At 42.0% G+C, this 17,201-nt stretch overlaps 1 protein-coding gene across 1 annotated transcript in view; it reads left to right on the top strand.

The window, feature by feature from the left end:
* BASP1 (brain abundant membrane attached signal protein 1) overlaps positions 1–11,485 on the top strand; it is a 53,016-nt gene extending 41,531 nt beyond the window's left edge. The window contains exon 2 of the mRNA XM_074576165.1: positions 9,862–11,485. Within this exon, the coding sequence (XP_074432266.1) occupies positions 9,871–10,602 (732 nt within the window). The 5' untranslated portion in view covers positions 9,862–9,870 and the 3' untranslated portion in view covers positions 10,603–11,485. The remainder of the gene's footprint in view (positions 1–9,861) is intronic.
* Positions 11,486–17,201: the final 5,716 nt, after the last annotated feature.

The raw sequence follows: 17,201 nt of genomic DNA, 5'->3' as shown, positions 1-17,201 counted from the left end.
AATTCCACCAGAGGCGTGATATGTAATACTCTCCTAATAGACGTAAGTGCGCTCAGCTTTCTAATGCAATTTTAAACTTGCAGGTATTTTCAGAATAACGTTCCCATTACTAATTTAACTGGCATTAGCAGTTGTGCATTAACTGGAGGACGCAGTTAGTTCAATCCTGCGACTCTTGCATATACCTTCATTTCTGAGGAATGCCGTTGCGGTGTTCAGGGCTGAGGTGATCGGGAAGGTGGGCACATCACCAGTGACTGAATCCGCTGCGTGTTTGGTGACGAAGATTTGAGAGAGGAGAAGAGAACTGTGGGTGTTTTTTTTTTTTAAATCAACCAACCTCTTCTAAAGTCTAAACCTGAAGCTGGGATACCTCCTGGAGCATCAAGTGGATGTGCAATCATTTCCTTTTGAGGAAAAATAGAGGAAAGCTATTGCTGCAGCTGAAACAGATAAAAGCAGATAGGATAGAGAATGTGTTACCTAAAGCCTAAATCTTAAAATACTTAAATAGTTAGGTAATGGAATAAAGGAGTCAATAATAAATACTTCATTTAAATTGCTAAACTTTTGTTTTGCCGAGTAAATTAGATACTGTGTACTTTGGAAGGAAGCGCTTTCAATGTTCCCGTGAACACCACAACGCGCACTGCAGGGGAGAGCGCTGCCTTAGGTGGCTGGTGGCTGGTCTTGCTTCCCTGTTTCCCTCCTTCCTGTGGTGCAATTGTGGAATCGTGTGCTGCAGTCAGAGATGGTGTGCTGCAGTCTGTGTGGCTTGTATTTAAAAAAGAAAAAAAAAATGAGGATCGGATTTGGTTCATAATTATAAATGTGATTTCATTGCCTGTAGTGAGGGTGTCATGCAAACAGAAGAAGGAAAATACAGAGGCTAAGGATTGTCGTGGTCTACCATAGGTCTGAGCTGTCTGTTAAGACTCCTTTTCCTACCTATAAGATGTTTTCTTACAGCCAGGGCATACACCCAGTGCTTTTTCCAGTGAGCAGCACCGTGAGCAGACTAGAGATGGCAAAGAAAAATGCTGACGAATTTAGCAGTTACTTGGAGAATCCATTTTCAAAGTAAAACTGGTAATTGCAGGATTTCAAAGCTAATGTACCCATTTCTTATAACATACTGTAATTTATATTCTAAGGACCGTCTCAAGTTTGATTAAAACTAGTTTGACCAGTTAAATGGGCATTAAAGTAATACAGGGGGTTTTAAGTGTGGAATGTTAAACAGATAAAATGTAAATGTAGATCCCCATAAATAATTGTCTCCGGTGACAGTTCCCTAATTAAATACCCTCAGGCCTTTTACAAAAAATGAACATGGCTCTCCAAGTTCTCGTTAAGGAAATGGCAGGTAAGTTTACTATTTATGCAGACAGTAACGAAGAACCTTTGTTATTGAAGGAAATATGTAAATGAGGATTGCACAGTAATTTTTTTTTAGTGTAGAAAGCATGAATTTGAAATCTCTTTATGTGCCTCATGTTATATGTTCTTTGTTCAGGGTGAGGCTAGAGAAATACAAGCTATAGGTGTTAAGCTTGAAAAAAATTCCCTTTCCCAGGGGGCAGTCCCTCCAGGAATGAGGTCTTCCCACATCTGCTCTTCACTAGGATTGTAGTGTGGAGGAGGCTAATGTTTTCGTTGCTTACTAGCATCTGACTGTTACATTTTTGGAGTCTCTTTTTCTTCTGTCAGTTCAGGGGTCTGCAAGCCAAGCGTACTGAGATCCATGAATGACATAGCTGCTGGAGGGACAAAATTCTAGCAAAATGTGAATTGGAATGAAATTATCCCGTTATCTAGGCTTTTATCACCTTGAGTGTTTTTCTAATTAGGCATGGTAATGGTGTCTTTAGTACTCGAGGGAGGCAAAAAATGGCTGGCCATAATTGGAATAATATGTGTGGAATCTCGCCTCTCCCTCGGCTGTGCGTGTTCGTGGGACCTGCACAGTTTGAAAGATGTGGGTAATGACCACCTCTGAAATTTGCACCATTTCCTATTTAGGAACTTAATTCTAGGATACGGATTAGAAAGCTTTGGCCGGTGTAAAATATTTATTAAACTGCTTCCTGGAGAGTCATGCACAAACCCCACAGTGATGTGGCAACTTAGAAAGAACGAGGAGGCACAATGCTTATATTTTTGGCTTAGTCTTTCAGGTTCTCTTGAAGGCTGCAAACAGTTTCTACAAGAGGTGTTCTTGTAAAATCAATCTCAGTCGCTGCAAAACAGGTGTTTACAGCACAGTTTCCCCTTCCAACCGCGTGCCTTCCAATAATAGCGTGATTAAGATCTAAGTCTGGGGCAGGCTGACTTTTGGCTGCGTGTGTGTACCTGCATGAGCATGTCTGCAAGCTGCTTTTATTATTCTACAAAAAGAACAGAGGCAGTTAATTTGAATAGAGGAGAAATGCTTTGAACACGAGCTGGGTCTCAAGTCTGTAGGAAGGCTGGTAGACAGAGTGGGGCAGATAAGGCAAACAGGAATTGATGGCAGCGTTTTTCATTTAAGCAATCAGAGCATTGGATGAACTGAACACAAGGCCGAGAAACACATACACTGTACTGTAAAAAGAACCTATTTTATACTTCTTCTGTGTTGCTCAGTTTTTAATATGGCTTGTGTTTCTGTTACAAACAATGCAGAACAGCCTGGCGGGATGTGCCAGGCATGAAACTGGAGGTACTGGCAGTTGTGTCTATGCTGCCAGGCAATGTTGGATTGCTGAAAAAAAACCCCAGTTGTAGCAAAACAGTGGGATTCTGATTTGAAACCAGCAACAGGAAAGTATCAAATAATGCTAACTGAAATGGATCAGCTGTAGGCAATTGTCTAAGGAGAATAAGGGTGATGTTTGTTATTTCTATCTGTATTAGCTAGCCTAGTAAAAGATGTTATCTCTGCCTACAAAGCACAGCCTCACCTGGGGTGAGCGGGGAGTTCACACACGGCGGAGCATTTCTTCCATTCCCCTTGTTGGCTTGGGAAGGCAAGACTGGTCCATGTTCTGCTCATGCTTTCTACAAGATGGCTTTGTAAGGTGTATCCGCTTAAATAAATGAGGTGTATCACATTCCTGAGTACGCTCCTACACAGCGACTCTGCAGCACGCAGGTTGGTACTTCACTCAGGTGGCTTTAATGGAGGGTGACACACACAGAGACTGCATAAGGCAGTACCTTGGGGTATTTTGTTTCCGCAGACTCTGCTGCAGGTAAAGCCGTGCTGGTGTCTGACCAGAGTCAGGCTGGGTAGTGGATTTTCAGTCACTATGTGTCTCCAGGTTCTTCAGCTGTACACTCCTCCAAGTCAGAAGGACACAAGTCCAAAGTCTTCAATAGTTGCTTTCCCACTGTAACCCACAAAATCTTCATCACTCTTTGCTCAAATAACAGATAAAATTTATTTTTTTTATTCAGGAATTCTGCCTAGCTAGCTAGCTTTTTTCCACACAGGGTGCAAAGACAAATTAGAGGTGCAAAGTACTTGTGGTTTCAGGTTGACGCTAAATTAATTGATAATTTTGGCAAAACCCTTTCCTGTAATAAAACTGCCGGTCTTCATTCCTGTTCTGTTCTTGGAAAAATAGGTTCCTAATTGATTAATTAATACATACCTCAGAGCTCAAGTATTTCACAGGAATATTAGGAATATCTCAGGTACAACTTTTTAATTTGCTCTCAAAATAATTGTCCCATGATTATTAACATTTATGATAACTTGCTGTATTATTAGTAGTTATGCTTCTCAAATTAAATAGTTGCTCATGTACAAGATCTTAAATAGCCAGGCACAATTTTATATCAGCCTGCAGTGTGCTTAAATTATTATAACTCCCATAATTGGAGTCTATTATCAATGATCATAATTAAGATATATTAATGGCAAATGTCCCATATAAAAAAACCACATCATCCCTCCCACTTTTGTCTGTTGTACATGTCCCCAGGAATGTTAAAATAATATAAAATTTGTCGTTCCTCTTTTTTCTTTTTTTTTAAAGAAATTTGCATCAAATGTATTCTGCTTCTCACCAGAGGAAAACAGAACTGAAATCTGGCTGAGAATGAAACCCTAGATTTGGCAGTATTATTTCTTAAAATTCCTTTATTGGCTGCATATTAAAAGAAAACAGGACAGTACCAAAATTGGAATTGGCTTCTTTCAAAGATTAAGGTTAGAAAATCAAGTGAGCACAATTTCTCTGTTTTAAGCATTCACTGTTCTTTTTCTCTATACTCCTTTACTAAATTTTGAGGAGAGGAGAGGAGAGGAGAGGAGAGGAGAGGAGAGGAGAGGAGAGGAGAGGAGAGGAGAGGAGAGGAGAGGAGAGGAGAGGAGAGGAGGGAAGGGAAGGGAAGGGAAGAGAAGAGAAGAGAAGAGAAGAGAAGAGAAGAGAAGAGAAGAGAAGAGAAGAGAAGAGAAGAGAAGAGAAGAGAAGAGAAGAGAAGAGAAGAGAAGAGAAGAGAAGAGAAGAGAAGAGAAGAGAAGAGAAGAGAAGAGAAGAGAAGAGAAGAGAAAAGAGAAGAGAAGGTCACTATTACTGAGGTGTGAAGAGGCTTGAACCTGAATGAGACCTAGCATTTCTATTCCATTATTTCCAAGTAATGTCAGGAAAAGGAAGATGTGTGAGGATAGTTGAGAAAGAACAGAAAAACATGGCTTTATTGCTAAAAGACAAGACTAGCAAGTCTAATTCTTTCTAGGGGTATGTTCAGACAGCTTCTTAACTTTAACCTGGTAAACTGACTGACCTGGGCTAGTGAGATAGGAGTGTCCCTGAGAGTATGCGCGTGTGTGTATGTGGGCAATGGAATTGTCCTGGATATTTTGAGAAGTAGTAACTTCTTTGTTTTTTTCTTTCATAAAAGTTTCAGAAAATCTTTCAAAAATTGTGTCTGGAAATTCTTGTTTCCTTAAATTCCTATATATGTCCCTTTATAAAAACTTGCTTTTTTTTTTTTTTTTTTTTAAACAGAAGTGTAGGGTGAATCAATGAGGTACAGAGATGTAATGGTTTCTTCAAGATCTTTTTATTTATTTTGTGCAGCTGGGGGGTGGGGCAGTTTCTGGAATCCGTATTTCCTTTCATTTGGAGTGTTGAAACCCTGCCTTGGGAGGGATGTGCATTTTACAGCTCTTTGTCTGCAGGCTGTGTGAGATAGCTCACGCCTGGGAACAGGCTTGTGCAAGGGCTGCTTTGGCCTGACCCAGCACACGGGCCTACATTGCGCGGAAGGCAGTGGGATTTCAGAAGATACCTATTGTCTTCCTGAACTGGTTTTTCTGGAGGTGGACTGAGCTCCCCACACTACGCATGAAGTTGAACAGGAGCTTTGGAAGTGTAGCTTTGGCAATCAGACTATGATAATATATAGGTGGTATCTGTGGTTTTGTCCTTTCCTGATGTGCTGCTCTCCATACTGAGGGCGGTAGCAAGTGCATTCTCATAATAGACAGACCCTTTCATGGGATGTGAACGCGTATGCTAAATGAAATATTTAGAAATTTATAAGGACGTAAGAAATCTAATTGGGAAGACAAGTCTTTACTGACAAAAGAGAAAGATAGTAAGAGTCTAATTCTAGGGACTTTTTCAACATAGAAGAACAATTTGAAACCTTAACATTTGAAATAATATTTATTTTCCCAAACTGTACAAATGTATGCTGCCTGTGTTCCAGGGACTCATCTCCATCAGATCAGCTCAGTCTGCAGGTGTAAAATCTGAAATGTTCTGTGAGTTCTTCTTCCTGCTGTATTATGATCTGATGGACATTAACTCTTTTTTTTTTTGACACTGTTATCCCAGGAAATCCTGATTATCATGAATATTCAAAGTGCTTAACATGCTCTAGGTGACCTGTAGACATGATATTTTGTAATACAGATATGGTCAGATTATTTCTTCTATACAAAAAGAAAGATACCTGTGCAAGCTCTCCATTTCTCTTCCTGCTTTCTGCAGGAGAATGGAACCTTCAGGAGGAGCACAATGAACAGCAGCTCCTAGAAACTAAAGAAGTCCTTCCTCCTGTTGTAGAAGTCTTCCACAGTGGTCTCTGGATTTGTTTCTTCTTCCATGAGAAGAGCAACACAGTCAAAGAATACTCAGCACACTGAGAAGCAGATGAAGTCTGTTCTAACTTCGAAGTGGTGTACTTAACCTTGCTCTTCTGAAGCACTGGTCTGCCAACTGGTGCACCAAAGTTTCCCGAAAATAACTGATATATCGCAACAACTTATATAAAATCTGCTTCTTGACTGTCTCTCTCTAGAGCCTTTTCTGTTCAGCAGCGAAGAGGCACAGCCATCAAATGCTGTGCCATTTTACAGGAATGGTGCTCAGCACCAGGATTTTCAAGGATCATCCTTTCGGACACGCTTGCCACAAAATGCTTTGCACTCAGCTGGCAGCTGCTGGAAGTAGTTCAGAACTACTATGCGTCAATGGGAGTGCAAATAACTGAAGCCATACTGGGGTTTAGCCTACATGGTAAAGAGTTGTAGGCAAATTTCTTTTTCTGGGTCTCTCATTCATAAGGCAGATGTGGCGGTTATGGGAGTTAGGGAGAGGCAGGGCAAGTGGGAGAGGCTGAGCCAGGGCCATCAGTCTCACTGGGACAGACAGGGTACCTCCTTTTTGTTAGATTTTATTCTTTTTTTGGGGGGGCGGGGAGCAAAAAGGTCTGTACTCTTGCAAGTGTTGATATGAAGGTAGTAATACAGAGTGGATTTAACACCGTATGAATACATACCTCAGTGACCTAATGCACTTTACTGTCTGTTTCACTTGTGAGCCGTTTCGCTGAGATTCACTTTCACATGGCATCAGGCAGGATTATCCCTGCAAGAATATCCAACCCGGTCACAGAGATGCTCAAGTGGCTTGGTCTATGTGCTGCTTTTCTTCCAGGTGCAGCTGGCTGTAATTTTAAAATACTTCTTAAGGTCTGCTTTGTGTGTGCTGCACTCTGAGACTCTTTGCAGTGGATGGTTCAGACAGTGCTCCAGGAACAGATAAGGTGGGACAGGGACTAGATCAGCGTCTGTTTGAGGCAGTGGAGCACGTCGGGGGCTGTTTCTGGAGGACATGACAGGGGAGCCCAGATACGTTATCAGGAGGCTGGGGAGAGGAGGAGGAGTAGTATTTGTAATTCAGATACAGGGGGAAAGGAACCTCATAGCATTGCTGCCTTCAGGGCTGGGCGATGACCCTGATGATTGCTGTGCTTTTGCATGATAGCCCAGCGTAGCTATTACGATGATGATCCAGGCGGCTTTTAAATAGGGACATGTGAGATTCAGTGTCACGAAGAGTGAATCTGTTCTGTTATAAAGTAGTTGAAGCTATGCTGGAAGGTGGCAGTCCATTTGTAACTGTAAATATTTACTAATAGAACATAATGATAGTCTCTGAACCTCTTCTCCGTCTTCTGCTCCAGTATCCCGAGCCAGCTGGCTGTGATGCAAATTGAGACACAGCAATTTCACAGTATACCTCCCAGGAAAAACAGTGCATGTTTCTTTTCATAGTTTGGGAGCACGCTTCTCATATGCATGCTTCTCTGCTTATTAAAGGTCCTTTGGCATACGCATTCTCTAGCCAGCTGTATCTGAGGTTAAAAGCTTTTTGTGGATGAAAATATAAATTGTGGTGAGCTACTACTAGCCATGAAATAGCAAAAATCTGGAAAAATACAGGAGACGCAGCAAATGAAATTAGGCTTACAGTACCTGTGTTGTACTGGGAAACAAATACAGGCTCAATTAGGGATTGCAAATTGGGATACACACATGACTTCAGTGTAAATCTCTGATCCTGCTGACTTGCAAAAGCCCTTTCAAAGTATTTGGTTGTAACTGTACATAAACAATAAGCTGGAGCAATATTTATGGAGTATCAAGAAGCCTGTAAATTTGTCAGATAACAAACTAATGTCCGTAGCCTGCCCTAAATACCTAAAAAGCTGGTGTATCTGCCACGAAGGCAGAGATTAGATTGCTCAACTGTGGCTCTGTGGAAGTTAATCCTTTTATTGCTGTGCCCCATAAAATTTCAGGCAGCAAAGTAGTGTTTCAGTAACATTACGTTACCATTTCGCAGGGCTGTGTGCTAACCCTTCAACGGTATTTGCAAATTGTTGTTCTTTTGGGGAGCTGAAATCAGAAAGGTCTCTGCTGACCATAATGCCTCATTTTTGCCCAAGACGTGGAAAATCTGTTGCTAGGCTGTGCCTGGGCCTTGTATCTGTGTCAGCAGAAAGTCTAGTGAGAGACAGCTAGTTCTTAGCGGTATTTAAATTTAATATTCAGCCTTCTATGAGCACTCCTATGAATATAAATTTTTACTGGTTTGTATTCACAATTTTGTCAAGTGTGTAAAACATATAGGGCCTATAAGTCTATCTGCCTTTGCAAACCAGAAAATTAGAATGATTCATCTCCCCTGGAGAAGCCCTTAAATTAAACATTTGTTTGGCAGTACTTTGAAAAAAACACCTTCACCTATTTCAAATAGTACAAAACTAGGAAACATTTTTTTCTTAACCTTTCATTGAGTATGAATGATACCTTTGTTTTAATACCAGAAGAGTGTATTTAGTTAGGAATCAAAGAGGGTTTTGTGTTCATTAATGACCCAGTGTATCTGCAAGTATCTCCTTCTGTTTTAATAGACAAAGTTTGCTTTGAAGTGCTGTGAAAAGATTTTATATATTCTTAGTTAACACTCTCACATGGAGGGTATATAAATATTGATATGGTTACACACGTCCTTAATGTCTTTTAAACAACTGAACTGTGTACCTGATTGCTTGTCATGCTTGGAACCCGTGAGCAGAGGATGCCAAGCCTGCACCCCTCTTCTTGATCCCTATTTTTTATTGCGTCATGCCACGTGCCACATGTAAGCTTGTAGTCAGAAGTGCCCATATTTGCTTCGGTTGTCCTACTGGGAGGTTTGCTGTGTTTTGGGCTCTGGGTTTCCCATCCTGCTGCAGGGCGGGTGTGAGGTGCCGCCGTGTGCGGGAACATGGAGTTTGTGGTGGGTGATCGCAGTGGGAAGGGGCTGGGTGAGGTGCTCCGTGCGTGGGGATGTCCCCGCTCAGGAGTTGCTCCTGCTTCTGTGGTGCCTGCAGCCCTCTGGGTGAGGGAGGCACAGGCTCCTGGCCGCTGGGTACCACCATCCCTGCAGATAGGCTGTAGCCACAGCGGGAGCTGGCTGTGTGGGTGACAGGCAGTGGGAGAGGGGTGAGTAGATGCAGTCTTGTGTCTTAGGGAGAACATCAGCCTTCTCACCGACTCTAGGCTTGCTTTTATTTTTCCAAGCCTTAATGAAAAGCTTGTTCACAGCATTTGCTAGAGTGATAGCGGACTTTGTGTTAACCGGGGGTGGATGCCAAGATTGACAGTCAAATTCTGTTTGTGCCCAACCTGAATATCAATACGTCTTTTTACTACTTCCACCCTTTATATCCCTTTCTCAGGACACAAGAGGCGATGAAGTATGTTAGTCCTCCATCATCTTGTTACTCCTCCTCCTCCCTCCCCCGTGAAAAGTACCCAGGGTTAGAGGGTTTCAGAAGACTGTTCGCAGGGGGACGTGGCAGAGGGGGGTTTGTTGAGTGAAATGCTGCAGGGCTGAGCGGGATGTGAGCTCAGCGGCAGGGGTGCTCAGCAGCGTCAGGGCATTCAGCTGGTAACGTCTGACCAACCCTGCTGTAGTTTCTTTTTCAAGGAGCCAGCATCAATTTTTCTCTTGCACCTCAGCTGATCTAATGATTCTCTCAGTGATAGATGCTGGGCTTGGGGTAACCATCTCCTTCTCTTTTCTGTTACAGAGCTCCAACATGGGAGGCAAACTGAGCAAGAAGAAGAAGGGGTACAGTGTCAATGATGAAAAAGCTAAAGACAAAGACAAGAAGGCTGAAGGAGCAGCAACTGAGGAAGAGGAGACTCCAAAGGAGGCTGAGGATGCCCAGCAAACCACAGAGACCACAGAAGTGAAGGAGAACAACAAGGAGGAGAAGGGCGAAAAGGATACTCAGGTCGCTGCCAATAAGACGGAAGAAAAAGAAGGGGAGAAGGAGAAAACAGTGACCCAGGAAGAAACCCAGAAACCAGAACCAGAGAAGTCGGAGTCTGTTGTCGATGCGAAAGTAGAGCCACAGAAGAGCAACGAACAGGCAGCCAAGCAAGAGGAGCCGGCTGCAGCCTCTGCTCCCGCTGCCAGTAGCGAAGCACCCAAAACTTCTGAGCCTAGCAACGATGCAAAAGCTTCCCAGCCTTCAGAAGCCACAGCTCCCAGTAAAGCAGATGACAAGAGCAAAGAGGAAGGGGAAGCCAAAAAGACTGAGGCTCCCGCAACGCCTGCAGCCCAAGAAACTAAAAGTGAAGTGGCCCCAGCTTCAGACTCAAAACCTAGCAGCAGCGAGGCTGCGCCTTCTTCCAAGGAGACGGCGGCAACAGCAGCACCTAGTTCCACTGCTAAGGCCTCGGACCCTGCAGCCCCACCAGAGGAAGCGAAACCTTCTGAAGTTCCAGCGGCTAATTCGGATCAAACCATAGCAGTGCAAGATTAAATTGGACAGCCTGTTGAAACAACCACTTAAAACAACCTGTGTCTTTTTTTTATTTTTTCAGCTATACTAACTCGTTTCAGATCTGAAATAACAAATATGTATTGCCCAGAAAGAAAAGGAGAAAAAAAAAAAAAGAAAAAAATGAAAAGGATGTCCCATCAAGTTGGGAGGGAGGGAGGGGGGAGAATCCAAATAGTATTTTTGTGGGGAAATATCTAATATACTTTCTGCCAACTTGACACAAGTCCTGGATTTAAAAAAAAAAAAAGTAAAATAAATGGATGTCTGAAAGTACAGCACATCTTTTGTATCTGAACTGCTGTAAATGCACTCCACCAATGTATCAAAATCTTCTTTTTGTTCTGTAATGGGGTTTGGGAGTGATGCATTTGATTCTGCCCACTGGGTTTGTGCCAAGGCAATCAGATCTTTATGAAAGCAGTATTTTCTGTGGTTTTTTTATTTACAGCCTTTCTTATTTTGATATTTTTTTTATGCAGTGGATGAATGCCAACTTTCAGACAAAACCCACTTAGCTGTCCACATATTTCTCAATGCCAATCCTCCAATTCTTCCTCTCCAAATATTTTTTGGGAGTAAAAAGCATTCTCATCCTACTTAGCCTACCTAGATTTCTCATGACGAGTTAATGCATGTCCGTGGTTGGGTGCACCTGTAGTTCTGTTTATTGGTCAGTGGAAATGAAAAAGTCTGCGTTCATTGCAGTTCCAGTTTCTCTTCCATTCTGTGTCACAGACACCAACACACACTCATTGGAAAACAAATGAAAAAAACAAAATGTACAATGGATGCATTGAAATTATATGTAATTGTATAAATGGTGCAACAGTAATAAAAGTTAAATAATTTAAAAAATAAAAAAGTGTAAAGACTGATTAAATCTTCACTTTTACCCCTTGGGAACTAGGTGAAGGAGATTCTTACACTTAGAGAAGAAGTGCTACATCTGGGGCTGTTTACTCGCCTATTTGTAGTGAAGTAGAGGCAAAGAAAGAACCATCAACCTCATGATGGTAGAAACATGCTGCCATAAACCCCTATTTCAACAGCCACAAGCATTCACAGGTGGGGTTGGAAGAAGTGGTGAATAAACAGCACATCTCATACATGTTTTATCCCAGACAAAGTAGAAAGGGCTTTTGCCTGCCTTAACACATGAAAAAAACTGCTCTCTTGGTATTTTAAAGAGCCAGAGGCATGCTGACTGGGTTTTAACTGGGTGTAAGACAGTGGATTTGATAAACTGATCTTTTAAAATGAGGCAATTAATTTTAATCCCAGTCCTATTAAAATATTTCTAGTGCTGATACACTTTGTTCTTTTCCCCGTTGCCATTGTGCAGGAGATGAACCGCAGCTGCCACAAAAGCCCAGTTCTGTGTATTTCTAATATGGGTAACCTTGTGTATCTGAGCAGAGTTTAGCTTAGCATAAACAACATTTTTCAATAGTTTTGCCTGTTTGCCCCATTTTTATTCAGCAGAACTGCTGATTAATTGCAGTTTCTGCTGAGCGGTGTTGTTGCTGGATACAGACAACGATTTCAGTGCAGAGCCCAGGATTCACAAAACTGGTTAAAGAAGCATATTTGGTCTGCCCATTAATAAGCTCTTAGGCTAAGCAGAAGTTCTGAGAGAAGCGGGCAATGGGAAATAGAAACCCAGCTTGGACACATACCAAAGGGATGAGTGGGCTTGTATTTAGTTAATAAGGGAACTGGTGTTTTTCAATGATATAAATTATTTCACGTGCCCTCTCTCCATGCGGTGAGGATGATTCACTCTACAGACTTCCATAATTCTTATCCTTTGTTTTATTCAGAAATACAAGGTTCCTACACCGTGCTGGGGATACTCATGTGCAGTTGTGCACGTGTGGAAAGCTTACTGGAGCAGGCAGGAGTAATTCTGTTGGGTTTGGATCAGGTCCTTCACTTGCATGAATCTTGCACCACCACCAAGCTTTTGCATCCTTAATCCGAAGGAGTCCATTTCATGCATAACATGTCAAAATAAAGCGGATTTTTTTGCACAGAGAAGGGTCAGCTAAGTACACTGGCTTAAAAAGAAGACAGGCTTCTTTTGATTAAATAGCTGAAGCATTGCAAGGGGGCCAGGCAGAGAACACATTTGCAGTAGTTTACCAAGCTTTGCGCATATATATAGCTGTCACCATCTACAGCATCTTTGTGTGGCCAAGTTTGTGGCTTTCCTGCAAATCTGAGAGCCCTCTGCCATTGTTTCCCAGTGTAGATGTGTCCTGAAAAGGGGGAACTTCTGTCCGCAACTCCTCCATGACTGTTCATGAGACGAGTCCAGGATTGAGAGGAGGAGTGCGGGGATCCTGCAGTACTTTTGTGGTGATATAGCGCTGAATCGACCCGAGGATGATGGGACTACATTTATGCTCTGCCTTTGGGCTGGAAGTGGCTGCCAATGGATAATAGGTATGTAACTTGTTTACTGGGACGGTATGTGAATGTGCCTACTAACAATATTGCAACTTGGCTGATAGCACACCCATTCACTTTCAATATAATGTTCAAAAATAGCACTTAATCTCTAAAAATAGTTCGACAATCAACACATACCTCAGTTTTCCCCTGAACTTCCTTCAGCTGGCATACTAAAAACCAGTAAGAAGATCTTGAATGCAGTCTTTATCTTTGAAGCGATTAGAAGTACCCCTGTGCTCCACATCTGTATCTGAACCCAGCAGCCCCTGCAGCAGTTGACAGCAAACCTTTAACACACGTGCTGCAGTTCTCACAACCTGCTTGCTGCTGACGGTAGTTTCTTCCCAATAGTGTCGATGGTGCAAGGGGATGTTATGCTCCATGTGGTTGGAAATCACCAACACATGGGCAAAGTGTGCATTTGTGTTTGGGAAGCTGAGAGGCAGCGCAGACAAAGATCGATGCACTTACTTATTTAAGTGCTCAGTATTCTCAAAAAATAAAAGGGAAAGTTGCCGTGTAATGTTTTTAATTCTTTTATTAATAGAGGGGGCTGCAAAATTAGCCTTGTCATTATAATTAAAATGCTTAGTGCGTAACTGGTAGTGCCAAGGCTTTCTATCTTGGGCCATTGCTAGACGGTGCTGCTATTCTATACCTATCTATGTAACGAAAGAAATCACCTCAGTTCAAAGAGCTTATGAACTAAGCGTATATGGTTAATAGAAATGTGAAGCACACTGCTTGCCTGAAGTGGCATGAGAAGAGGTTAGAGCCTAGAGCCCTGCTTTTCTTCACCTCAGTCCAGTATCTCATCTCCAAGATCCTCTTTTTCTGAGTTATAATCACTCTTTAATAACAGTAAAAGTATGCTAAGGGTACAGAGCTAGCAGGCATGTTAATGCTTTGAGCGTAAGCACATTGCAGATAACCTCAAAGGACCCAGCCCTTTTGTGAAAGCATGCCAAAGGAATAGAGAAATTCAGCCCTGGGAAAGAACCTTTGCTATTGTTCAGAGCCCCTACAGAGGGATGTTTGCAAGGTCTCCCTTGTTTTGCCTTGGAGACTGTCAAGAATCTGTTGCTCTCCCTTCGACAATAGGAAGGTCAGTGCCACTGGCTTTGCTTACGATTTGCTTGCGCTTTCACAGCAAGGAGAAATGCAGCTGCTGTTAAATGTACAGCAACTTAACCTTTCCTTTTTTTTTTTTTCCATTTTTTTACTGTACTTGAGACGTGCCTGCTGGTATTTTTATAAGGACATTTTACGATAGAAAAACAACTAAAGTGATGTTAAAATATTCATAATAAAATAGCTGCCTAGGAGCAATATTTACCACTCGCCCTGTGGCTGTTTTCTGTGGACTTACTTATGGGTCTGTACAGGGTAGACACTTCCACGAAGAATCAGTAAAATAAAACATTATAGGATGTGTTGGTCTTATGTGACAGCACTTCTAGGCATGTGACTGTGTGACTGCCAGTACCTAAACAGCCAGCGACTCCTGAATGTCTCCTGGAGCTTAACTAGGAGGTCTATCTGTTCTCTGTCTCACCTAACAATTGCCTCCTTCGGATCCGCTTGGACTCCAGCTTGGTCCTAGTGCACTGAACTGAGCTTGAAGCAGGGGGCGAATCAAGCCCTCAGTCTTGCTTCAGGAACAACTTCTCACTAGGTTGCATTTCGGTGCCCTTATCCTTATTTAGCCAAACTGGGGAGTGTGGCAAAGAACTACCTCGGATTTGTTGCCAGTGCTGCAGAAGGCATTCTCTGACAGTACGTTTCTTCAGTACATCTACTCTATACTTTCATTGTTGTCTCCTTGCACTGAACTAATAGTCTCTAAGGCTCTTTTTAAGGATTTTTAAAATGCTAATCACTTGGTTTGCTCTTCTTTTTTTGGGGGGGTGGGGTGGGGTGGGGTGAGGTGTCGCATATTTTTTCGGCATGAAACACTCCACATTTATGCGGAGTCTGATTTGGTTGAATTTCTGCCTTTCATTTACTTTTTTTTTTTTAACATCCTGTTTTATACTGAACCTCCCCACTGTATTTCATGCAATATGAATGCGTATCAGCTGTTAAGCAGTCAGATTTGGAAACTATGGCCCTCCAGCCATGGGAAAACAGCAGCAAATATGTGTTTTTTCCTTCATTGCTATGAAAAAGAGTCTTCTCCGGGACTGGCAGAACTTTGCTTGCTGCATTTATCATGGTGGGCTCAAGATTCGGCCACAGATTCAGGTAAACAGGAGGAGGTATTTTTAGGTTGTTTTTTTTTCTTTTCGTTGGGGGGTGAGAGGGAAGGAATGGCTGTTTCAAAATATGGCCACAGGAGTTGGGACACAGGGCATATGACACAATATTTTTGTTTCCTGGAGACAACACTATTGTATGTTAACTGGCCACCATAGGGTTACCAGGTCTCTCCAGCTCATCAGGGTACCTGTCTCTCTTTTAGCATATTTGCTTGTGTAGGCAAAAAATACTAATTCCAAGCTCTTACTCTCATGGCTGCTTAAATGTATTGCCTCCATCTTTAGATTGTCTTCCCTCCACAATTTAAGTCTTAGATCTCTGAGAGTCTCCCGTTGCATCAGGAGGCTGACTGAGCTTCTTCATGGCTTGGCTCGATCAAGATGACTCTTTTTGAGATTGTTCAGTCAAGTGAGGTGCAGATTTGATTGAGTTACAACTTCGTTTCACTTACTAAGCAAAAATTCAAAGGCTTTACATGATGTTCCTGCTTAGGGTAAGGTGAAATCTTCCTACAAGCTCTACCAGTCTGTTATTTGGAATCTCATCAGGTTTCTTCAAAATGAATAACTTGCTAAACATCACTGCTGGTTCAGCTGGCCAGTAATTTTAGATTAACACTTGGTAAAGTTCGACATTCAATCTCACTTGAGAATTAAACAAATCTTACTGGGTTCAATACAAGAACATAATAGAGCTGTTCACATTAGGAGGTGGAAAAGCAATAGAATTCAATTTTTTTTTTTCACCTATTCAGCTCCATCCAGTTCAGAAAAACAGTGTGAAACAGGAGTCTATCCCTAGATGGTCTTTTCACTTTCGGAATGGGGCAAAGCCCATAATAGTCAGACTGGAAGTCATACTAGCCAACAAATGGTCTTTAAAACTTAACAGTTAGTACTTTAAACCTTAAACCTGAATTGTAGGTGTTTTAATCGTGGGCTACACAGCCCCCCTGAGAAGCTGGGCTACTAGAGATACCCAGCGTGGCAGGAAGCCAGCTGCTGGCCTTCTGTTCTGTCTATTCCAGTGGCTCTCGTTTTTAGCACTCCTTTTCCCGTATTGTTGCTTTATTGGCTTTCTACCAGTTTTAGGTTTATTATGTGTTAATGAGAATAGTGTGCTGTAGTGACAGACCATACTGATGCTTTATTAATGGCATTTTTCTGGCTTTCAATTTTTTTGGTAAAGTTCTGGCATCGCTTGCAGGATTCCAAGGACAGGGTCCATAAAAACTTGTATGTTTACCAAGTAGAATATGAATTAATCTGGTGGAAAGGAGAAGCTGAAAAAATAATTATATCATTGGAAATTGGCGCAAGCCTGAAAGAGCAAACCCTTTATTCTGCAACAGTCCAGGATTCTGAAATGGCTCACTGTAAGCTAAAAGACCCTATGGAGGTTTCAAAAGATATCACGTGTCAGTATGCTGAATACATTGTTGGTTTAAACTCTGCTGCTCTGTCCAATTATGTGAACTTCATCAGCTGCATTTCATTTTTTTATTTTTAAATAAAAGACAGCATTCCCAAGCTAGCATTTTTGCTTGAAAAGGCAAACAACAGTAGCTCATAATGAGTACTTTGCAAAGGAAAATTTCAATCCCATTAAACCTTGAATAACCTTTCCCAGTAGAAGAAGCTCTAACGCTACTTAGGAATCTTTTCCAATATTTTATTTAAAAGCAAAAGTTTCCTGGTAGCCAGGACATGCATAAAAGTATACTTTTATGGCATAACTGTTGATGATAAGCTAAATGGACAATCTAATAGAGTCTGGACACGCATTGCAGGCTAAGGAAAGAAAACCTGAAACATGGGAGGCCAGTTCACCAGCTAGCAAAATTATTGATTCAGGTCCGCTGAACT

The sequence above is a fragment of the Larus michahellis genome, chromosome 2, assembly GCF_964199755.1.
Source record: "Larus michahellis chromosome 2, bLarMic1.1, whole genome shotgun sequence".
Taxonomy (NCBI): Eukaryota; Metazoa; Chordata; class Aves; order Charadriiformes; family Laridae; genus Larus; species Larus michahellis.
This window is presented reverse-complemented; position numbering and strand designations above follow the sequence as displayed.